At 37.6% G+C, this 25,274-nt stretch overlaps 1 protein-coding gene across 4 annotated transcripts in view; it reads right to left on the reverse strand.

The window, feature by feature from the left end:
- Armc3 (armadillo repeat containing 3) overlaps positions 1-25,274 on the reverse strand; it is a 101,103-nt gene that overhangs the window by 1,712 nt on the left and 74,117 nt on the right. For 3 of the 4 annotated variants that reach the window (XM_048812709.1, XM_015495252.2, XM_048812710.1), the window contains 2 exons: positions 5,832-6,029; positions 3,371-3,533 (listed from right to left, as the gene is read on the reverse strand). In XM_048812709.1, coding sequence (XP_048668666.1) covers positions 3,371-3,533; positions 5,832-6,029 — 361 coding nt within the window. The remainder of the gene's footprint in view (positions 1-3,370; positions 3,534-5,831; positions 6,030-25,274) is intronic. The other variant, XM_048812711.1, reaches the window with a different exon arrangement.

Below are 25,274 nucleotides of genomic sequence, written 5' to 3' on the forward strand. Positions count from 1 at the left end.
GGGGGGGGGGGGGGGGATGGAGAAAAGCCCTTAGTTGTAAAACCCACCGACGTGGAAGGTCAGATCCACCCTGCAAAGGAAGGCTGAGTTTCAAGGCTGAAAAATGTGGACCATCTGCGATAGGAGCCGATCGAATGTAAGAAGTTCCCTGGTTCCTCGCCATGCTGTGACCTCAGAGGGTCCTGAGGAAAATGACATTTTTCAGGCAGTTGCTGTATTGAATCGGGCTAAGATGGATAAGGTGTTGGGGAAAAGCTATTGCGTGGCTCTTAGCCCCGGCCCATCTATCAATCTTTCCACACCTCCAGGCTGCTCTTTGGCTGTGCTGTGCAGTGCGATCGAATGGGGGCATCAAGTTCGCGGGGACCTATTTCTAGCCAATTTATTCTGTGTAAGGTAGACAGGGACTGGCCTAGAAGGGGAAGCAGAGTTGTGAGTGGTGGGCCCTTCTGGGGCCACTTGCTGCCACCTCAATAGAGGATACTTATGTTCCTTAGACATTACCTCCTCAAATTACCCCCATTTTCCTGATTTTGAGGTTATTTTTTTTAAAAGTGTCTTTAAAATAATCTGGAAACTTCTCAGCCTGTTCACAGTGAATAAAAGAGCTGGGAATAACTACCTAATTTCCCCTCAGCCCTGGGGTTTACTAGCCACTAACCACAAGCCAACGACACAGCATATCTAGGCTTCCATTTCTTCATCTGTGAAGGGAGAACAACTGTCGCTTCCTCATTTGGTTATAAAGATGAAGTGAATTAATATGCATCGAGGATTAAAAGTCAAGCATTCCATAAATGCTACATAGATTCATAAGGCAAGACTTGAGTTGTTTTAACAATCTTTATATTCATATATTAATTTAACTAATTGGTTACTTACTATGCAATGACTGTGCCAAGTAGTTTTGGGCAAGCCAAAATGATTAAGATATGGTTGTCATTTTCAGGACTTTATATTCCACCTAGCCTGACACAGCCTAGTAAATAGTCCATTGAAACACAAATAGTATCTAAATGTATGGTCCTCATGGTCGAGTGGGGTGTAGAGACCACACACACACACACACATCCTATAATTATATATACGTGTGCGTGTGTGTGCATAGATATATGTGTGTGTGTCTGTAAACACACACACACACACACACATGTACACGTATATATAATTATAGGATGTTTTCCAAAATAGTATTTACTGATCTTTTAACACCATGTCAAAGCACTTTAAATCCTCAAAAAAAAATCCTATGGAATAGATGCTATTCCCCATTTTGTGGAGAAGTATCAAGGTTACTGTAAATGGTGGCCCAAAGTGAAAGCCAGGGCATCAGTCTCCAGAGTCTGCCTTTGTGACCTTGGGGAAAAAACTGAGTGAGCCAGCCAACAAGCAAATGAGCTTACATCTTCTTTGTGAAGTGGGACACAATTGTAAACCTTAGGGATTTAGGTACTATTTCAGGTGTATGAAGAAAGACTTTACCCTTTGAAATTCATTAATAGAGAACAGAAGAAAGCCTGGGTCAGAACGTAGAGAAACCCCGGTATTTAAGAGAGGGGTGGAGAAAAAGAGGCTTCCAAAGCAGACTAAATGAAATGACATGAGAGGACAAAAGCAACCAAAGAGAGCAGTGTCAGAGAATAAAACGGACAGTGACAAATTCTTTGGCATATTAAGTAAGACAGACATTGTGGAGGTCACCATGGTCCTTATTGACAGTGGGTGGCAACAAGTAAAAGGTGAGCCAAGGAGTGACAAGGAGTTGATATGACTCAGGATTTTGACCAGGAATGAGAATTCCCTCTGGGTGGAAGCAAAGTGGTAGGTTTTTTTTGTTTGCTTGGTTTTTTGGGGTGTCTATTTTTATTCAGATAAGCATGTGGTTCAAATTCTAGTCCTACCTCTGACTGAACCTGGGTAAATTATTTTTCCAACTCTCAGTTTTCTTGTCTTTAAAGCAGGGTAGTAATTGTAATCTTTGGCATTTCTGAGGCTCTTCACAATGGGATTCATCAAGTGTCTGGGATGCAGTTTAACATGGTGACTGTCGTGATACTAGGCACTGTAATAGTAGTCGTAGGTTTTATAAAAAGAGATTCACATTTTCTCTTTATATATTAAAGACTTAAGTGTGTTTGTATTTTAACTGGGAAAGAGTTAATAGAAAGAGATTTAAGACAGGAGAAGGAACAATTAGTAGAGCAAGAAATCCAAAGAAGTACGAAAGGCATTTGGATTATGAACAGGATTAGCCTGGAACTGGGGAGAAGATACTGGATGTGATGAGGTCGATAGGTCTTTGGAAGAGGGTAGGAATTTTACATATTCAGTCTGTAGTTTGGGAAACTTTTTTCTCAACTCCTGTTCTATGCCATACACTGGGTACAATAGAGCAAAAGATGGCTCCTGCTCTTAAAGTGGCCTCTTAAACCAGGCCATCCTCCCTGGTTTCCATGCCAGGAGCCAGGAAACCATTCTGTTCCTCACATGCCATCTCTCATGTTGTACCCTAGCAGCCATCAGTTCCTTTTGGTTGCTCCTCCTAACTCTCTCTCTCTTGATCTATCACCTCTTTGGTACAGGTCATCTGTACTTCTTGCTCTAGCCCCTTCTAATTGGTCATCCTGTCCCTGGTCTTGCTCCTAGTCTAATTCATTCCTCATTCCATTACCTGAATGGTCTTTCAAAGTTATGTTCCTCCCTTCCTCCTCGACAGTTTTCAGTAACTACTCTCAGATTTTTTACTGAAGCACAGACCTACATGCTGCATTAGGATCAGGCCTTTAGCTTTATTTAACTCCTTTCTCTCTCTCTCTCTCTCTCTCTCTCTCTCTCTCTCTCTCTCTTCCTCTCTCTCTCTCTCATCCAGATAACCTACTCTGCATTCCTCAAATGGACTCTCATCCTTGTGCTAGTTTTCTAAGGGTGTTGGCTCTGGGTGGAACATTCTAGTTTTTCTTCTTTACCTGATGAAATCTTATGCAGCCTCTAATGCTTGCACTGTTGACCACTTATTTCTTTGAAACCTTCAATATAACCTCAGAAGATGCCTGGTACCTTTCAATTCAGGGACTCCTGCTTTGGTATCTCCGTACTCCCAGACACTAGCAGAGGCCCTGGCCTGTAGTAGTTTTATGATAAATGCTGAATGAATATGCTTCTAATAGTCTAGACATATATGCAGTCATGTGTGTATGTATATACACACACATATATTTTTGTACACATACATTACAAATATGTCAAATATAAGCAAATCTAAAATATAGGGTCAATATTATCCAGTTAAATGTTAGCAACTGGCTCACTGTGAAATGGTAAAGACAAAACATATTAACATAATGGCCAATAGACAAAATATCTGAAATACCTTGAAAAGCAAAGCTCGGTGGTAGAAGATTCCTTTTTTGATGTATCCAATTGGAATAACATTGGATTTAAGTTGAACTTTTAGTTCACTTATATGAAGTTCCCAGCTGAAATCAGGCAGTTTGTCTTTTGCAATCTTACCACCCATTTTTTCTGCCACATACCTGTGTCAATTACATTGAAATAAAATCAATCAAGTTTAATATCTCACTTTGGATACTTTGATTACTATTATGTGTATTATTATCCATATAAAAACTGTATTCCCTCTAGCTGGACGCAGTGGCCCCATGCTGGTAATACCAGCAGCTTGGGAGGCTGGGGCAGGAGGATTTTGAGTTCAAAGCCAGCCTCAGCAACAGTGAGGCTCTAAGCAACTTAGTGAGACCCTGTCTCTGAATAAAATACAAAATAGGGCTGGGGATGTGGCCCAGTGGTTGAGTGCCCCTGAGTTCAATCTCTGATGTCAAAACAAAACAAAACAAAACAAAGCCCCCCCAAAACTGTATTCCCTCTGATTTTTTTTTTCTGTTTGATTTACTTTTAAAAATGTAAAAATTTACTCACAATGAGGTTAACATTATGCTTACTGTATGTATATAAGTATTTACATATACATACAAACTCTAGCAATTTAATGTATTGTGAAGAAGAAATTCAACGCCAATTTCCCAATATTTATAACAAGATACAAATCAACATTACACCAAATATAAATGCAGTCTTGAAATTTATCTCATTCTGAAAAAAAGTATTCTGAATGATAATGTTTTAATCTCGAGTCCAAGGTGTTGCACTAACATAAGAGTTTTCTCTGAAGGAACTTAAATTTAGAGACAAGACAAACAGAAAAATTTCCCACTAGATTCACTGACATTTTCAAGTCCTTTAATTTATATATAAATATATATATTTTAGAGAAAGGCATGACATCACATAGCATTGAAGTTAGACAAAGAAGAGGAGGAATTAGAAAAAGAGCAGTGAGCAATGATGGGAGTGGATACTTTGTTTATGGTTTTCTCCTAGAGCTAGGTGCTCACTGAAGAACCTAGCAATCACACCTGCCAAGATCCTCTGACAATTAAAGCCACCACTCTCTGTAGAATTGCAAGTTTAAAAGAATTTCCTCTTGCTGTACTATGAAGAACAATAGTTAAAAAAAGAAAGAAAGAAAAGTCAGGCTCAGTGGCTCACATCTGTAATCCCAACTACTCTGGAGGCTGAGGCAGGAGGATAGCCAGTTTGAGGCCAACCTGAGAAACGTTATGAAACCCTGTCTCAAAATAATTTTTTTAATAAAAGGACTGGGGGTATAGCTCAGTGGTAGAGGGCTTGCCAAGCATGTGTGAGGCCCCGAGTTTTGTACTTAGCACCACAAACAAAACAAAAAACAAACAAACAAAACCCAAAAGGAAAGTGTTGAGAAAGCTGGAAAACTGACCATGGCTCTATCTAGCCAGGAGTGCTTTAATGACTGCCAAGGACCAGAGGTCTGGGGACAGATCTCTGCATCTCTCTTCAACTTGTTGTGGACTCAGGACAATGATTTGGGAGTGATGGAAAGAACCTCAGAGAGAAACAAGGCACAGAGAAATGTGACAAATGTTTATAGGAGCTGAATCAAAGGTTTTGCTTAAGTCATCACTTCTCAAGGTCGTCAGGAAAAACTTCTGATGCCAAAAAATGCTGTCTTTCAGTCCTGGCTGACAAGAAGTCAGTGATCTGGCAGCTGCAATCCTTGCAGTTGTCACATCCAGGTTTGATGACTGCGGCTCACTTCTACTTGGAGTAGACACAGGCTCCTGTGGAGACTGCAGCTGTTGCAGGAGCCAGCAGCTCACCTCCTGGGCGGTGTCAATCACGAAGCCTACCCTCCACTTCTAGTGATTCCTGATCCCTTACAGCCACCAAGTCACATTCTCAGCCTTTCCTTAGTGGCATCGATTCAACACTCTCATGAGGACCAGTATTCCACAGGCTCTAACAACGTTCATACCCGACTTTAGAGCAATGTGAAACACAAATAGAAAAACAGAGGATGATTATTTGTATGAAAAATCATTTTTAAGTTACAAATAATTCACAGTGGGGCTTATTTAAATTATGAGGACTTTGTACACCTAAGGAATGATTTATTTCTCAAACTTTTGATTCATTCATAACATCTCCAAGACCACACTGAAAGATGTTTTTAATGGTTTAGCTGGAGAAAATAACAGACATGTTTCTCTAAGCAATTTCTAGCTCCTAGCTCTGATTCTTCAAGGAAAAGTGACCTAAAAGAGAAATTGAAAATTTTTGAAGTTCATTATGCTTCTGCTTCAGAGTCAGAGAAAGGATACTATGAAGTTCAATTTTATTGTAATGGATTTGTCAAAAATGGCTTAAAAAAAAAGCAAACCACTAAAATGAAAAACATTCAGAAATTAAAAATGTATATGTATACCTAGAGAACTTACTTGGCCAGAACCTCAATCTGCTCCTTAACATTGGTTATGGGCAGTATTGATTTGGTCGCTTCATACACATAAATACAGAACTCAGGATCAGGAGGAGGGAACCACTCTTTATCAGAACTTTCTCCAGTCAGTTTTGGTGCTGCCAGAACTTCTTCTTCCTCTTTCAGTTTTTCCTCTTCTTTTTTCCCTCTGCCTTTCCTTTGAGAGTAAACAGCAATCAAAATCACATCTTTTGCTAAACAAATGAACAAAACTAACTATGCTGAGTTAATTTGAAGAGCATTATAGGAATAAAGTATTTTATTCCTCAACAACCATACCATATGTAGTTTAGAAATTTTCATTTATAGTCTATATTATGTTGGAAAAACTATTTTTGAAGAGAACCTGTATGATTGGTATATATTATAAAAATCATGGATTGGGCTTTTGCACAATTGCCTAGCAAGGTTTTTGGCACAGTGTAGACATAAAATAAGTATTTATTGAATTGGAAAAAAATTGGTTTACCTAAGCTGAACTTACATATTGCTTCAGTTAAGGCTTTTGAAAGAATTTGGATAGCTAAATTTAAGAATAATTATCCAAAACATGGAACTAAAGCATAAAAGAAAATAAAAATGGCATATAATTTCCAAGTCATATGGGAGCAAAGACTCATTCAAGATTTATTGAGAGAACATACTTAGTAAAAACAGAATTGCTCAGCATCAAATAAACTATTTACTATTTATTAAAAGTTCCAGACTTGAAGAATTACTACTTAAAGTGTAGCTTTTGTTTAGTAAAGATTAATTTCTGTGCAATGGAAAAGGTACTCCCCGAAATTAGTTTATTACATTGTAGGATGTTAACAAGTTTTGCACAGAGCTCAGTAATCTTTTTGTAATGTTTCTTAATCAAATTGGATATAAATACCTCATATCTCAGGTATCTTTTGAACCAGTATTAACATCTTACTCGTTCCCTCATCAATTAATGAGTTGAACAACAAACAATGATATGTGGTCTCATTCCAGGTAACATGGAGTAAGCACATTCCACTCTGTCTTTCCCAGTGAACATAGCCATACAGTATTCATGTAACAGCTATTTGAGGACCCCAAAAGTAAATATCAACAGGAAGGTCAAAAAGACCAAAATGAATCACTACTAAATTGACAATGAGTTTATCCTTTTATTTTCTTCACAATTCCCCACGCTGAACTAAACCTACCGTAATAACAGAAGTGAGCATTAGCACAGACAGGAAGAAATCAAGGAGAAATGCTCTTGAGAAACAGGTAAGATAGTAGAGCAAAGTCTCTGTCTGTTTTCTTCTTATTCTCCAGTTTTGTGCACCCCAGCCCCAAAGAAATGCCATGACAGGGGAGGCACCAGGGTCTCATAAGAGGTCATACTGTTTCATATGCACTCATTCCTCTGTTTGATTGTAAACATCTGGGCAGTCATGCAAGAGAGCAGCAGGAATGAGTAAATGAAGTTTTATGGCTGGAGGACCCAAAGGGAAGCTCAAAGAGACCCAGAAAGAGAGAGGAAAGAGAGAGGGGATGGGGCTGGAGGGAGAGAGAGATAGAGATATCATGGAAAGGAAGAGGTTGAAGAAAGTGACCTTGTAGAATTGTTTATGAACTCTTAGGCTTACTCTGAGCTGTGCATGCACAGCTAGTGCTAAACAGTACCTATATTGACTTTGAGAACTGAAATACAGTATACACCCATCACCCAAGCTTCCAATTGGACACTAGTTGGTATGCAACCAACACTGATCCAAATAGCACTGCAAGGACTTTGAAAACTGGACTGACTCTGGAATGACAAGCCACAGAAGTAGTTGGAATTGACATCAAATGGGTCACTTAACTACTAAAATACATACACGTGTGCATGCACACATACATAGGATATTCTTAGAATGTATATAAGACTCATGGGACTTATAATATTGTAACTAAAATTACTATCCATGAAGAATTAGAGAATCTCCACTCATGGCAAATGAGGATTGATAGACACCAATGCCTAGAAGAAACAGATGTTTACCCCACAAAGACTTTAAAAGTTCTCCAAGTGGAAAGGTCAAACAATCTTGCATAGTGAGTTAGAAAGTTGTAGAAATAGAAGATCTAAAAATAGCATTTTGGATTTGAAAACTATGTAACCAAAAAACAAATAGCAACAGCAACAACACCACTACCAACAAAATGCGCAACTCCCTGAATGGGTTTAATAACAGAATGGAGACATATAAATTTGAAGCTACAACAATAAAAATTATCCAATCTGAATAACACAGAAAGAAAAGATTGAAAAATCAAGAGACTCTCAGGGACCTGTGGTATTAAAGAAAAAAACAGATTAAAGACTGGTGTCAACCAAGTCCCAGAAGAAGGAAAAAAAGGGTGCAGAAAGGAAAAAAAAATTGAAGAGGGGCTGAAATTGTTTCTTTAATTTAGTTAAAGACATCAATCTACATAGTCAAGAATTTCAGTGAATACCTCATTAGAATGAGGTAACCCAAAGAAATCCACTCCTTAACACACCAAAATCAAACTTATAAATTAAGGACAAATCACATGACATGACCATGTAGGAAATCCCAAGAAATGTAAGAAAAAACTTCTAGAACAAACAGTTAAGTTCATCATGATCTCAGTATGGAAGATTAACACATAGAAATCAATTGTTGCTAGATAGAAACAACAATGGAAATCAAAGTTCGAATTCCTGCCTGTTCTGTGTGCTCAATAATAAAAAATGCCAATGAAAGCAATCAAAGAAGACATGAATGCATGACATTCTGTGTTTGTGGATTTGAAGATACAACATGTTAATAATGTCAGTTCTCCACACACAAACAAAAAATGATCTCTAGTTGTTTTCCTTTTCTCTTGGCAGTACTGGGGACTGAATCTAGGGCCTCACACTCGGTAGGCAGGTGCTTTACTACTGATGTACATCCCCAGCTATTTTTATTTTGAAACGGAATCTGAGTTGCTGGGATCCTCCTGTCTCAGCCTCCTGGGAAGCCTGGGATTATAGGTTTGCACCACCACCTCCAGCTGATATCTAGTTTTAATGAAATACCTGTCAAAATCCCAGCAAAGGGATTTTCTAGATAGAAAATCTTATTCTAAAACTTATATGGAAAATCACAGACTGTAGAGTAGCTAAATCAACCTTGATGAAGAAAAATAAAACAAGAAGACACACTATGATAAGGCTTACTATATAGTCACAGTGATTCAGACAGAGTGATACTAGTGGGGGAACAGAGAATCTTGAAATGGAGTCCCACAAACTTGCTCAACTGATTTCTGACAAAAGTGCAAAAGCAATTCAATGGGAGCTTTTTAAAAAGTGGTGCTGGAGCAATTAGACAAGAGAGATCCATGTGGTGATAAACCTGTTCATTATTTTAATTGTGGTGGTAGATGTATAAACCTACATATGTGATAAAATTGTATAAAATGGAATACAACCATTGGATGGTATCACTGTCAATATCCTAGTTATCTATTGTGGTAAAGTTTCAAAATTTTATAATTGAGGTACATGGGATCTCTTCATATTTTTTTTTGTACGGCAACATGAAAATTTATAATTATCTCATTAGAATTTCAATTAAAAATATCCTTTTGGTATGTTTGTATCTTTCTGGACTTTATTCTGTTAATTCATTTCTCTGTTCTTTCACCAACACCACACTATCTTGGCTACTGTAGTTTTTTTTGGGGGGGGAGGGTAGGTACTGGGGATTGAACTCAGGGGCACTTGGCCACTGAGCCACATCCCCAACCCTATTTCGTATTTTATTTAGAAACAGGGTCTCACTGAGTTGCTTAATGCCTCCCTTTTGCTGAGGCTCATGATCCTCTTGCCTCAGCCACCCAAGCTGCTGGGATTACAGGTGTGTGCCACCATGCCAGGTGGTTACTATAGTTTTACAGAAAGTCTTAATATTAGGTGGAGTGATTCAACTTTATTCTTTTTAAAAAAACTTTTGGCTATTATAGGTTATTTAATTTACCATAAAACTTTTAAAATAAGCTTGTCTACATCTATGAAACATCCTACTGGGATTTTGATGAAATTGTATGGAATATGTAGATGAAGCAGGAGGTCAATTTTAATATGCTGCATTTTCTAATATTTAAAAGGATGTCTTTTCACTTAATTTAAAAATTTTTTTATAAACATTTTATAGTTTTCAATGTGCAAATCCTTTAGGTGTTTTGATTCATTTTTTATTTCACTTTTCATTTCTTAGAGCTATTGAAAATGATATTTTAAAGGTTTTGGTTTTTATTTGTTCATTACTAGTATATAGAAATATGATTGATTTTTGTCTTTGGTCTTACAGCCTAATACACTGTTAAACCCACCTACTACTTTTAGGAGTTTTTAAAAAACTTTTTAAAAAGTAGGTTAAGGATTTTCTACTTAGTCAAATTATGTTATTTTGTCTGCAAATAAGAATTGTTTCCTTCTCCACACTTTCTAATGTTTAACTTTTAAAAAATGCCTATCGCAGTATCTAGGACTTCCAATATAATGTTGAAAAGCAAGGACAGATGATATCCTGTCTTGAACTGTGTATTCTTTGATATAATAGGAAGTTTCCTCCTATTCCTTTCTTTCAACTTTAAAAAAATCACAAATAGATGCATCAATTGATATGATCAAGTGGTTTTTCTTCTTTATACAGCTAATATGGAAGATTACAGATTGATATTTCAAATATGAACCAGCCTTGCATTTCAAGGATAAAGCTCTCTTGTTCACATAAATTATTCTTTTGATATACTGCTGGATTTGATTTTCTAATGTTTCATAAAGGATTTTTGCATCTATATTCATAATGGATTTTGATTTGTAATTTTCATGTAATGCCCTTGGTCCTGTATTGACACTGAGCAATGTTGGTCTCATAACATGAGTGGATAAATATTCTATTTTTTTCTTAACATGATTGTATAAAATTGGTGTTAATTCTTTAAATGTTTGGTAAACATTTGGTGAAACTTGTGAGTTAAATTTGTTTTGTGGAAATTTCTAATGAATTCAACTTACTAGTTAGAGGACTATGCAGGTCATTTATTTCATCTTTCCTGAGTTTTGTTAGTTTGTAGTTTTTGAGGAACTGGTCCATTATATATCTAAGTTTCTAAACTAATGTCCATTATTTTATTATCCTTTAATGAGTAGTAACGATTCCTTCTTTCCTTCCTGATTTTGAGATTTATGTTTTCTTTCTTTTCTTGTCAGCCTTGCTGGATGTTTATTGATATTTTCTGATCGTTTCAAAGAATCAGCTTTTTATTTCATTCATTTTCTTTGTTATTTTTTCTGTTTTCAATTTCATTGATTTCTGATCTTTATTGTATCTTTCCTTCTGCTTTGTGTTGCATTTATTCTTTTTCCAGTTTCTTGAGATAATAGATTATTGACTTAAAAACTCTTTTTGTTTATGATGTAAGTATTTAGTTTAATAGATTTCTGCTATAGTTAGGATCTTGAATGTCCTTCAAAGGACCATATGTTAAATCTTGGTTACCAGTTTGTGGCACTACTGGGAGGTGGTAGAAGAGGTGAGGCTGAGCGGGAGGAAGCTAGAAGAGGTGAGGCTGAGCGGGAGGAAGCTAGGTCATGGGAGGTGTGCCCTTGAAGGGGATGTGAAGGCTCCAACTCCTTCCTTTCTCTCTCTGCTTCCAGCCACCATGAGGTGAACAGGCCTCCTCTATCACACACTCTCACCATTATATACTGTGCTGCCACAGACCCAAAGCAAAAGAGTAAGTGAATGTGGATTAAATGCTTTAAACCTGTGAGCTAAATAAACCTTTCCTTCTTCTTTTTTTAAAGTACTTTGTTTTAGTTGTAGTTGGACACAATACCTTTATTTTTGTTTATTTTTATGTGTTGCTGAGGATCAAACCCAGCGCCTCACACGTGCTAGGAGAGTGCTCTACTGCTGAGCCACAACCTCAGCCCCTCTTTCCTTCTTTTGATTATCTATTATTTTGTCACAGCGATGGAAAACTGACCAACACAATTTCTCTCTCAGTTCTGCTTTAGATGTGCCCCACAAATTTTGAGATATTGTGTTTTCACTATTAAAATTCACTTCGGTATCCCTTTTAATTTCCTTTGAGATGTCCTCTTTGTTCCATGAATTATTTGGAAGCATGTCATTTGGTTTCCACATGTTTAGAGTTTTGTTGTTGTTGCATTTCTGTTTTAATTCCTAGTTTAGTTCTATTATAGTCAGAGAACATATTCTGTATAATTTGAATTATTTAAAATGTATTGAAATTGTAATGCAAAAATAAATATGTAAATAAATAAATATTTTTTTTAAAAAAGGAAATAACATAAAAATAAATAAAACGTATTGAAGTTTGTCATGTGGCCCAGCATATTTGTGAACGTTCTACAAGTACTTGCCATGGTACTGGACTTGCTTGGTATTAACAGAGAGACTACTGGATATTTTCTGTTGCTAGGTTGGGAATCTTCTCTTGGCTTGGGGGCAGGCATGAATGAGATACTTTGCTGCTGTGCTGCTCCCCAAGGCCTCAGGTCCGAAGCCAGTTTGCTTTCTTACCACCTTTGGAGTTCTCCTTTGGTTGCATCATTTCTTGCATTATTTCAGGGGTTAATAGTTGTATTTAGCAGGGAAGAGCAGAGAAAAACTAATCTGTGCCTTCTTTACTAGTGTCAATTACAATGCCCCTAAACACAATCCCAAATGCCACAATCCCTTATGTTGAAATCCTGAAAGCCAAAAAGCCTGAAAACCACAATTCTCCAGGGGGAAAAAAAAAAAAAAAACCAAAACAAACAAACAAACAAAAAACAAAGACATAAAATTGGTTAAAAAGCTGAATTCTGAGGAGTCAGGATTGCCCATACAATACAGCAACGACAATTTCAGTTTAAAAATGCATAATTTTTCTGCTTTAGCCTTCTTTCCAGCTGATAAAATTATAGGAGTATTAAATGAATTGAAGCTGCATTTGCTTGAAGATGTCAACAAAGTTACTGAGCGGTTTGAAAATAATTTTGTGCATCAGGGGATAAAAAGACACACAACAGTCTGCTGTTCTCTCACCAGTGTTGTTTCTGCCAAGCCTGTGATCTTATTTGAGTGCACAGGGAAGGGACTTCTATGTACCCACAACAGCGTAAAAGCACAGGAGACAGGAACTGAGTGGCAAATGCTCATGTAGGTGTGTATCCAATTGTGGTAGAATTTCAAAAGGAGCAGTGCCATGTAGAAAATTATCATGAATGTATTCTTTTAGGAGAGCCATCCCCTACAAGAAACAAACAGCTACTTATTGATATGTAAGACTTTAAAATATAGTCAATGATACTGAAAGTCAACCAGTCAACTCTTATGGACAACCTCCACACAACTGCCCATAATCTGTCCTTGTAAGACATTGTTTCATATGTCTTGTTTCCTGTTTAAATTTTATCTTTGTTTCAAGTTGTTGACATGCCTTTTTTTTTTTTTTTAAACAATTTGCTGCAGTATGTATTTCATTTTTGTGCCATTTCCAGTAGCAGGGGCATAGATTTTTAAGAAAGTTCAGTTTATTTTATGCAGTTTTATTTTTGCAAATTTGACTCCTTAAAAGTGCATTATCACAACATTGAATTTATGCGTAAAAATTGTGTGCATATGTAAAAATGCTAAACTTCCTCAGTTAATAAAGAGATGTACTATTTGTACATATGCCCTTTGAAAGATAAAATCCTTTGAGAGCTTGGCTCTTTGGTTTATTCCATATATGGTGGTGAATCACTGTGATATGTGACTGATTTGATCAAGACTTAGGCAGTCCATCCTGGGTTTTTAGAAGATGGTAGTTATAAAGCTGGGTACGCATAATTACCAATCACAGTGGTGTGTTTATACATTCTGGTTTTTGCCTTATTTCTTTAAGAATGCCATTTGCCTGCTCTTAAATGTTACTCTTGTGTAACTGTCATTAGTATACCAGAGTGTTTATGCTTGCAAAAATATGTAAATATTTTTTAGTATACCAGAGTGTTTATGATTATAAAAATATGTTATTATCGCCTGTTTTATTGCATACTTGACCTATGAAGTGTTCTGTGTGCTTTTATATGTTTCTCAAATAAATCTCCCTTTTAAAAATCAAATAAATGTCTTTTAAAGATGCTAAAATTACTTTTTTCTAGAGTTATGTTTGGGATTTTGATCTTTCAGGATTTTAGACATTAAGGATTTTGATCTTTTGGGATTTCAACTTTCAAGTTTGTAGCTCTGAGGATTACCTTTGGGGATCATGGCCCAGACCCTATCTTGACCTGTAGAAATTCACTAAGTAATTTTTGATAAAGACGCAAAGAAAATTCAAGGGGGAAAAAAAGGTTGGTTTTCAGCAAGTATTCCTGGAATAATTGAACTGCCAGTGTGGAGTATTTCCATATGGAAATTGAACTTCAACCTAAACCTCACATCCTCTGCAAAAATTAACTCAAAGTTGATGATAAATCTAAAATATAAAAACATCCAATTTTTAGAAGAAAATGAAGGAGGACTCTTGATTTGGGATTAGGCCAAGTTTTAGACAGAACCCCTAAAACAAAATCCATAAGGGAAATATTTGATAAACTGGACTTCATAAAAATTGAAAACTTTTTCTCTAAGAAAGATACAGATTAAAGAATGAAAAGACAAGGTAAAGACTGGGACAAAATATTCACAAAATGCATAGTCAACAAAGGACTCCAACCAAAATATATAGAGTTCTTAAAAGTAAACAGTAAGGAAACAAACAGCCCAATTTAGAAAGTGAGCAAAAGACTTGAACAGACCCATATTTGAACAGAGGATATTAGGATGGAAAGTAAGGATATGAAAAAATGTCCAACATCATTAGCTATTATGGAGATGCAAACTGAAATCATGAGGAGATATCAGTATTTGCATATTAAATGACTACAAAATATACTGACAATACCAAGTGTTGGCAAGGATATCGAGCACCTGGAACTTTAGCGATGCTGAGAATGCAAAATGCTATCACTACCCTGGAAAATTTTGGCAATGTCTTATATAGTTAAACATATATATCTTATATGATTCGTAAATCCCACACCCAGGTATTTGTCCTACAGAAATTAAAAATTTACATTCATAAAAAAACTACATGTTTGCAGTACCTGTATTCTTAATCATCAAAAACTACAAATAATTCACATGTCTTTCCATAATAGGTCAATGGATATACTATGGTATAGCCATACAATGAAATGCTACCTAGGAATAAAAAGGAATAAGCTATTGATATGTAAAACAACTTGGAAGAATCTCTAAGGCATTATGCTGTGTGGAGTTCCACGGTGAATCACCCCATTCGATGGCATTCTCACTATAGCATCATGGAACAGATCAGAGGATACCAGGGATTTAGGGTTTGGAGTGGTGGAACTGTTTTGTATCCTGACTGAGCCGATGGCTACATACATCTCCTTTCCTTTTAAAATTCATAGAATTGTAAAGAAAAGTTTGATATTTTGCTCTATCAATTTAAAAATATAAAAATTTCTGGGTATTAATTTTACATTTGCACAAAAGTCATAATTTCACTCTTACACAAATTATATTTTGACACAGAGATGGAAAAGCTTGCTCTTTCCTGTGGCTAACCCCAGGCACCTTGCTGACCTGATGTGATGTGCTTTGATGAGCTGCAGCCCATTTCCTGCTGTGCACCCCTCCTCCGACTGGCTGACCACTTTCTCTGTGCAATCATCATTTAGTTAAAATACCTCTGGGCTAATGCATAATGTCTTATCTGTCGTTTGTACCTCTCCACAAGGTTCACCTTATCAGACTTTTCCTGAGGGATCCCCACTCGTCGAGAGCCAGCCTTGGGAGAACAGAAGGTGATGCCAGATGACCCTCAGGGAGGATTTCCTCAGCTCTGTTCTAGAGCCACTTTGCAAAGAATTTACAGAAACTCAGAAAGGGAAGATACCAGTTAGGAGAGTCACAGCCTTCTCACTTCATAGCTGGGCAAGGACTTGAAACTGTCACTTTTCACATTTTTTTAGCTTGAGCTTTTTTTCCCCCTTAATCATTACCAAGGTGCTAATGAATGATGTGCTTAAAGATGCTTTCCCCTTTTTGAAGTACTGTTGCTGCACCCACAGTCACGAAGAAGCCGATCAAGAAGCAGTCTTGTATGGCCCCAGCAACCTTGGGTATTGGGTGTAAGAATGAATGAAAGGAGAGTAAGTTCCCAGGCAGTTTTGGACTCTAGTGTGGATTGGGAGGCAGCCCTGTGACCCTGGGCACAACCAAGACCTGCTCCCCTGCCCAGGGCCTAGCTCCCCAGCTCTCCAGAATAGGCTGGTGTGGGACTTGGGGTGGAGTTTGCTGAGGGACAGCTCTGCTTCTAGATCCTGACTCACAGGCAATACTTCAGCCTGTTCTCAGTTCTATATTTTAATTTTTTCCAGCAGAATTTCATCCTTTAGTAACTAGCAATATATAAAGAAACATTTCTGTTTATGATTAAAAGGAATTGTTGCTTTACCTAAATATTTCCATACTCTTCCTTACGAATGATGTTCTTTATGAAATTTGTCTCCTTTTTTGAGGGCAAATCTTCTTAACACATTTTGTTTATAATAATAGGTCTGGCAATATTAAGATTACATGGTAGCTTCTCTGTAAGCTTTTATTTTGTTGCCTTATTGAGAACAAGGAACTCAAATTTGTCCCAGGATCAAGAAGGTTGAGAATATGGAGCTAAACAGGAAAGACTGGAGAATTACCTAAGATATCTATCTATCTATCTCTATATATATTCATTCACTTATGTTCTCTGTTCCATTAACAGTAAAAGGGGAGTGGAAATTTATTTATATTTATTCTTAAATATTACTTAAAGCATAAAGTGGGAGGGAGGGATCAACTGAAGTCCATGTGAATTTTCTTATTAATTTCTTTCAAGAAAAATTTGGAGGGGCTGGAGCTGTAGTTCAGTGGTAGAGAGCCTGCCTCGCATGTGTGAGGCACTGGGGTGGATTCTCGGCACCACATAAAAATAAATAAAGATATGAGTCCATCTGCAACTAAAAAAAAAATCTTTAAAAAATATAGAAAGATAATCCTGTTGATTGCTATTTGACAATTATAAAACTACTAATTACAAATACTAAAAGTTTCATATTTTCTAATTAAATATTGTATTTGCTGTAGCTGAGTAGAAAGTAAAATCACATGTCATTAAATGCATCCATTGTATATTATGATAAAATCTCTAAACAAAAGTTATTATTTCTCAGATATATTAACACTTTTTCTTTTTTGTAAAATAAATCAGATATCTTCCCATAAAGAGTTAAGATTTTAAGTAAATTAGAAACCAACATGAGGAAAGTCAGAATTACAGAAAGCCTAGTTTTACCTATATCCTAAAATTTCAAGGGAGCTTTTTCTTTATTTTATAATAACAATAATTATTAGCAGTAGTACTGGGGATCTAACTCAGGGTCTTGTGCACGTTTTTCTTTGTTTTTCCTTATTTTGAGACAGGGCCTTGCTAAGTTGCCTAGGCTATCCTTGAACTTGTGATCCTCCTGCCTCTGCCTTCTGAGTAGCTGTGATTACAGGTAGGCTACACCACAGTGGCTTGCAAAGGGCTTTCTAAGAGTGGATAGCTCAGTTGCTATCATTACTGAGAGCCACCCATGAGGCGGAAGCAGGAGTATTTCCTACTGAACTTGCTGCAGGAAGTAAGAAGCAAGAGCCATCTGGCTCGCAGGTGATGGCATCTGGTATACCTTCAGCTGGGGGGACCATCTTATTGAGTGATGCAAGAGATAATTTTCTGGAACTCCAGAACTGTAGTTTCCTGCTATAAATAGAAGCACTTTTTAAAATTTAATTTGAAGGCACTAAGTTGTAATAATAAGGTCTTTAATACTTAAATAAATTTTATTTCTAAATCAATGTGGAAAGAAACACTTGGAAATTGCAAAGTTAGCTCTTGTACAAATTAATCTCCAGGAAGAACATTAGTTTATGATAAAAGAAAGTGGCACTTCTAGCTTTCTTGCACAAGCTTTAGCAAATGTACCCCAGAAAACACGGATTTACTGTGAGATCAAAAAAACTAAGGATATTTCTACACTCATAGGTGGATGAATAGGAGGGAAGGTAAACAGAATAGTTAGCTGGTTCCAAAACATGTAAGCAGCTGCTTTGTAAGAAAGACCAATAAATTAATCAACACCAAAAGTGCAGGTTATAGGTAAGAGACATGATTCATAAAGGAGTTTCAGTTATGCAAGATGAATGTGTTCTGGAGAGGTGACAGATGGTATAGTAACATTATAATAATACTGTACTGTATTCTTGAAATTTTCTACAAAGGTAGGTTTTAAGAGTTCTCACCACACACACACACACACACACTCAAAGGTAATCCTATAGTGGTGGATATGTTAATTAGCTTAATTGTATATTTGAACATCGTGCTGTACGCTGTAAATACATATCATTTTTATTTGGCAATGATACCTCAATAAAGCTAGAAAAAAAAATGAATAAAGATTTAAAAACCCCAATTCACAAACTAGTGGGCACAAAGTATTTGTTTAACCTGGGGTGGTCAAAAAGAAACCTTCACAAACACAAAAATATAAAGAAAATAAAGAACAGGAATTTGCTTGCACTTAAGGCCAGAAGGGCTAGTTCAGGGTATTAGGCAGAGTGCTGGCCTCCACCTGGGCGACGACAGGGGGTCATTGTTTCAGGAAGAAGCAGGGTTAAAAACAGAATAATCAGGCTGGGATTGTGGCTCAGTGGTAGAGTGCTCACCTCCCACACGCGAGGCCCTGGGTTCGATCCTCAGCACCACATAAAAATAAATAAGTGAAATAAAGGTATTGTGTCCAACTACAATTAAAAAGAAAAAAAAAAAAAAAAACCAGAATAATCTCTCTAGACTTAACCCATTTCACTTGCCCTTAGTTACTTGCTTTAAGTTGACCTTAAAAATCAACAACTTTGGTGATAACACCTCCGCCCCAACCATGAAGTTTGATTGCATGTGCGCAGATGCCCACCTTTCCCCAGCCTCTACCCAGAAATACCCGCAACCCTATCCTCGGGGAATTGGATTCAAGATGAAATTTGCTTTCTAGTGTCCATGCTTGATCACTTCATGAAAGAAAAAAAAAAACAAAAAAAGGTCTGTTTTGAAAAACTTGTTTCAGTGATTAGCATACTGTGTGGTGGGTAAAAAGGCCCGATTGGGTAACAATATGATCAAACTTTCAAAATAGTTACTCTTTTGGGAGCAGGAAGGATAGGTTTACACAGAGGCTGGCAAAAGCCAGGAGGGTCTTATCATAGGGAAGTGACAAGTTTGAGATCCAATATCGAGGCCTGAACTGGGGAAGTAACAGTGCAAACGGAGGAGAGGAATCCATTTAAGAGACAGTATTTAAGAACGGAATGGCTAGGATCCAGAGATTCACTAGGTATCAGTGGTAAAAGAAAAGAACTTTAAGATGATGGCAGGGTTGGCAGTTGTGTGGGAGTAGGAGTAACATTAACCAGCAGAGGGGAGAGATGAGGAGGCCACGGCTTGGCAGTCGGGGAAACGATGAATTCAATTTGGAATATATTGAATGTGAGGTGCTAGCAGGGTGGCAGTGCAGAGAACTCTAACAGGCCACAGGGTATACAGGTCGGGACTGAGGAGAGGTTAGCTGGCATACAAATTTGAATGGTAGCTAAAACTCTGGAGAGAAGAAAACAAGACGATGAAGAAGGCTGGCGAGTATCAATTTTAGAGGTATCACAAAGAACGGGGAGGTGAAAAGGGATCAACAAAAGAAGGCATTTATGATGGACCAAAGTGACCTGGAGCAAATGAGATTAAGAGCCAAGTGCTTCAAAATCTTACAGAAATGGAGATCTGTAAGATCTGTAAGATCTACCTGCACGGGAGTTCGGGCCCAGGGTGGGCCTCAGTCCATCCCATCACTGGCTGAACACCAGAGCTCAGGCTTGGCCTAGGACCAACTCTGCCCACTGGCAGACACGCACAGTAGTCAGGCTTGGCCCAGACCCGCCTTGCTTGACCTGTGTGGGAGCTCGGGTCCAGGGTAGTCCCCAGTCCATCCTGCCAATGGCAGACACACACTGGAGCTCAGGCCTGACCCAGACCCGCCTCACTGACCTGCATGGGAGCCAGGGCCCAGAGTAAATTTGGGTCTGCACCACCACCACCACCACCTGGAAGCCCAAGTCTAACCCACTTCCATTTTGAGACACTGCAGCCATCCCCATACCCTTCCCCAAGCCTCTACCTTGGGACAATAGACAGAGCCTAGAAGCAGCTGCATCTGGGAGCAATATCCCAAAGCCAGTACAAGGCCCATTCTTTTAACCCCATCTCTGAAAGACACTGCATCCATCTTGGGGCACCTCTACTGCTATCTCGAGTTATCTCCTGCTATTGCTGCCACCACCTATACTTGCAGTAGCATCCATCCTGGGACACTGGCAGGGTCTGGAAATCCAATACCAAGGTGAGGTAGAAGTAATCTGCACAGATACTACAAGATTATAGAGTAGAAACCATAATACCTCAGATCCACTCTGTAAGAAAGGAAATCACATAGATAACATGGGAGGAAAAACAAGGAAAGAAAAAGGGAGGAAAATTCTCCAAAGTAAGATACTACAATAACAGAACCTATGGACAGCACAGTTGATGAAATGTCAGAGAAGGAGTTCAAAATGTTCATAATTAAAATGATCTGTGAATTAAAGAATGACCTAAATGAGCACATACAGGCATCCATTGATCACACCAACAAAGAGATAAGGGAGCAAATACAGGTAGCAAAAGATTACTCCAAGAAAGATATAGAGATTCTGAATAAAAAAAAAAATCAGAAATCCTGAAATGAAGGAAACAATAAACCAATAAAAAACTCAATAGAAAGCATCACCAACAGACTAGATCACTTGGAAGACAAAATTTCAGATAATGTAGACAAAATATATAATCTGGAAAATAAAGTTGAACACACAGTGAAGATGGTAAGGAACCATGAACAGAACATCCAAGAATTATGAGACAGCATCAAAAGACCAAATCTGAGTTTTGGGATGGAGGAAGGCATAGAGTTTCAAACCAAAGGAATGCACAACCTCTTCAATGAGATAATATAAAAAAATTTCCCAAACATTAAGAATGAATTGGAAAATCAAACTCTTAAGGACACCAAATGAACAAAATCACAACAGATCTACACCAAGACACATTATCATGGAAATGCCTAGCCTACAGAATGAGGATAGAATCTTAAAGGCCACACGAGATCAGATCACATATAGGGGGAGACCAATTCGTATCTCAGCAGATTTTTAAAGCCAGGAGATCCTGGAACAACATATACAAAGCTCCGAAAGAAAATGGATTCCCACCAAGAATCTTATATCCAGCAACATTAAGCTTTAGATTTGATGGTGAAATAAAAACCTTCCATGATAAACAAAAATTAAAAGATTTTACAACTAGAAACCTGCACTACAGAACATCATTGGCAAAATATTCCAAGAAGAGGAATTGAAAAACAACAATGAATCAGCAGAGGGAGGTATTACACAAAAGGAAAAACCAATCAAAGGAGAAACCAAAAATAAACAAAAATTGCTGGGAATACAAACCATGTCTCAAAAATAACCCTGAATGTTAATGGCCTAAACTCACCAATCAAAAGACATAAACTGGGAGATTGGGTTAAAAAAAAAAAAAAAGCCCCAACAATATGCTGTCTCCAAGAGACTCATCTCATAGGAAAAAACATCCACAGACTGAAGGTGAAAGGTTGGGAAAAATCGTACCACTCACATGGACTGTGGAAGCAAGCAGGGGTTTCTATCCTCATATCAGATAAAGTAAACTTCAAGCCAAAGTTAATCAAAAGGGATAAAGAAAGATATTTCATACTGCTTAAGGGAACCATTCATCAATAAGACATAACAATAATAAATTTATATGCCCCAAACAGTTGAGCGTCTGTGTTCATCCAACAAACTCTTCTCAAGTTCAACAGTCAAACAGACCACAACACAATAATTCTGGGTGACTTTAACACACCTCTTTCACCACTGGATAGATCCTTCAAACAAAAACTGAAAAAAGAAACTATAGGAGTCAATAATACAATTAATAACTTATACTTAACTGACATATATAGAATATTTTAATCTTTCAATGAAGGATACACTTTCTTCTCAGCAGCACATGATCCTTCTCTAAAATACACCATATATTATGCCACACAACAACTCTTAGCGAACATAAAAAAGTAGAGATACTACCCTGCATTTATCAGATCATAATGGAATAAAATCAGAAATCAATGATAAAATAAAAAATAAAAGCTACTCCAACACCTGGAGACTAAATAATATGCTACTGAATGAATAATGGGTTGCAAAAGACATCAAGGAGGAGATTAAAAAATTCTTAGAGGTGAATGAGAACATAAATACAACGTGTCAAAATCTTTGGGACACTATGAAGGCAGTATAAGAGGAAAGTTCATTGCATGGAGTTCATCTTAAAAGAAGAAAAAGTCAAGAAATAAATGACTTACCATTACATCTCAAGCCCTAGTAAATGAAGAATAAATCAACACCAAAATAGTAGAAGACCAGGAATTATTAAAATCAGAGCTGAAGTCAATGAAATTGAAACAAAACTAACAACTAAAAAAATTGACGAAACAAAAAGTTGGTTCTTTGAAATTGACAGATCCTTAGGCATGCTAACAAAGAGAAGGAGAAAGAAAACTCAAATTACTAACATATGTGATGAAAAAGGAAATATCACAACAGACACTACAGAAATATATAATTAGAAATTATTTTGAAAACTTGTACTCCAATAAAATACAAAATATTGAATGCATCGACAAATTTCTAAAGTCATATGATTTGCCCAGATTTAATCAGGATGATATACACAATTTAAACAGATCTATTTCAAGTGATGAAATTGAAGAAGCCATCTGAAGACTACCAACCAAGAAAAGCCCAGGACTGGATGGATACCCAGCCAAGTTCTACAAGACCTTTAAAGAATAACTAATACCAATACTCTTCAATTTATTTTCAGGAAATAGAAAAAGAGGCAGCACTTCCAAACTCATTCTATGAGGCCAATATTACCCTGATTTCAAAACCAGGCAGACACATCAAAGAAAGAAAACTTCAGACCAATATATCTAATGAACATGGATACAAAAATTCTCAATAAATTTCTGGCAAATCAAATACAAAAAAAATATCAAAAAGATAGTGCACTACAATCAAGTGGTGTTCACCCCAGGGATGCAAGGTCGGTTTAACATATGGAAGTCAATAGTGTAATTCATTACATCAATAGACTCAAAGATAAGAACCATATGATCATCTCCCTAGATTCAGAAAAAGCATTTGACAAAATACAGCACCATTTTATGTTCAAAACAGTAAAAAAAAACTAAGGATAACAGGAACATATCTCAACATCGTAAAAGCCCTCTGTGCTAAGCCACAGGCCAACATCATTCTAAATGGAGAAAAATTGAAAGCATTCCTTCTAAAAACTGGAACAAGACAGGGATGCCCTCTTTCATCACTCAATTTAACATAGTTTTTGAAACACTGGCCAGAGCAATTAGACAAATGAAAGAAATTAAAGGAATATGGATAGGTAAAGAAGAATTCAAATTAGCATTATTTGCTTACAATATGATTCTATACCTAGAAGACCCAAAAAATTCTACCAGAAAACTTCTGCAACTAGTAAATGTATTCAGCAAAGTAGCAGAATACAAAATCAACACCCATAAATCAAAGGCATTTCTGTATATCAGTGACAAATTCTCTGAAAGGAAAACTACCCCATTTACAATAGCCTCGAAAGATAGAAAGAAAGAAAGAAAGAAAGAAAGAAAGAAAGAAAGAAAGAAAGAAAGAAAGAAAGAAAGAAAGACAAAACAACAACAAACAAAAACTTGGGAATCAATGAAAGAGGTGAATGACCTCTACAATGAAAACACAGAACACTAAAGAAAGAAATTAAAGAAGACCTTAGAAGATGGAAAGATCTCCCATGTTCTTGGATAGGCAGAATTAATATTGTAAAAAAGACCATTCTACCAAAAGCACTATACAGAATTAATGCAATTCCAATCAAAATCCCAATGGCATTCCTCATCAAAATAGAAAAGGCAGTCATGAAATTCATCTGGAATAGCTAAAGTAATCCTTAGCAGGAAGAGTGAAGCCGGTGGCATCACTATACCAGATCTTAAGCTATACTGCAGAGCGATATTAAAAACAGCATAGCATTGGCACCAGTATTAAAAACAGCATAGTATTGGCACCAAAACAGACTGGCAGACCAATGATACAGAATAAAGGACACAGAGGCTAACCCACAAAATTGCAATTATCTTTTATTAGACAAAGGTGCCAAGAATATGCACTGGAGAAAAGATAGCCTCTTCAACAAATGGTGCTGGGAAAACTGGAAATCCATACACAATAAAATGAAATTAAACCCCTATCTCCCACCATGCACAAAACTTAACTCAAAATGGATCAAGGACCTAGGAATTAAACCAGACACACTGCACCTATTACAAGAAAAATTAGGGGGGAGAAGGAAGATGGCGGCGAGGGGAGTGCATTGCCCCCGTGTGCTGCTTCACTGTGTGGGAGTATGACAAGTCAGGACGGCTAAAGGCTATCTTGTTAGGAATTTCCAGCAATAGTGGGGTGCTCCAGAACCTGGAGGAAGGATTTCCATCGCACGAGGATCGGCTACGGGGACTCAAACGCGAGAGGTTTGTCGCACGGAGGGTAACACTGCTTATTCAGCAAATCGCCCCGCGGCTAGAGTCTGCAGCGCGCGCTAGGAAATGAGGAGATAGCGACGCAGGGATACAGCGCTGCAGTTTCTGCCAGCCGTGCAAGCACCGTACTCAGGGCTGAATTCTGGGTTCGAGACGGGGGAAGGAAGCGGTCCATCTCGGTTCTCCACACCGGTCAGACCACAGAGGAGGCCAGCAGCCACCATGTTGGAAAGCTGACGTCACCATACCTGTTTTCGACTGACGGCAGCTCATTCAGCCATAGAACAGGTAATTTCAGGCTGCAATTCGCCTGCAGCTTGCAGACAGATTGCTAGGGTTCAGTGCCTGGGTGCTTCTTAGAACCTGATCTTATCGGCTCCCGGAACCGTCCCGGAACCGCCCTGGCCCAGGGCCGCGGAGCCTGCGGAGGCTGCTTCTTGGACCCTGCTCCTATCAGAGCATACACCAAGCACTAAGCGGCCGAGTTCGGCCTCCCGGAACTGAGCCCGCGGGGGCTGCTTC

Source organism: Marmota marmota, unplaced genomic scaffold (assembly GCF_001458135.2).
Source record: "Marmota marmota marmota unplaced genomic scaffold, marMar, whole genome shotgun sequence".
NCBI lineage: Eukaryota > Metazoa > Chordata > Mammalia > Rodentia > Sciuridae > Marmota > Marmota marmota.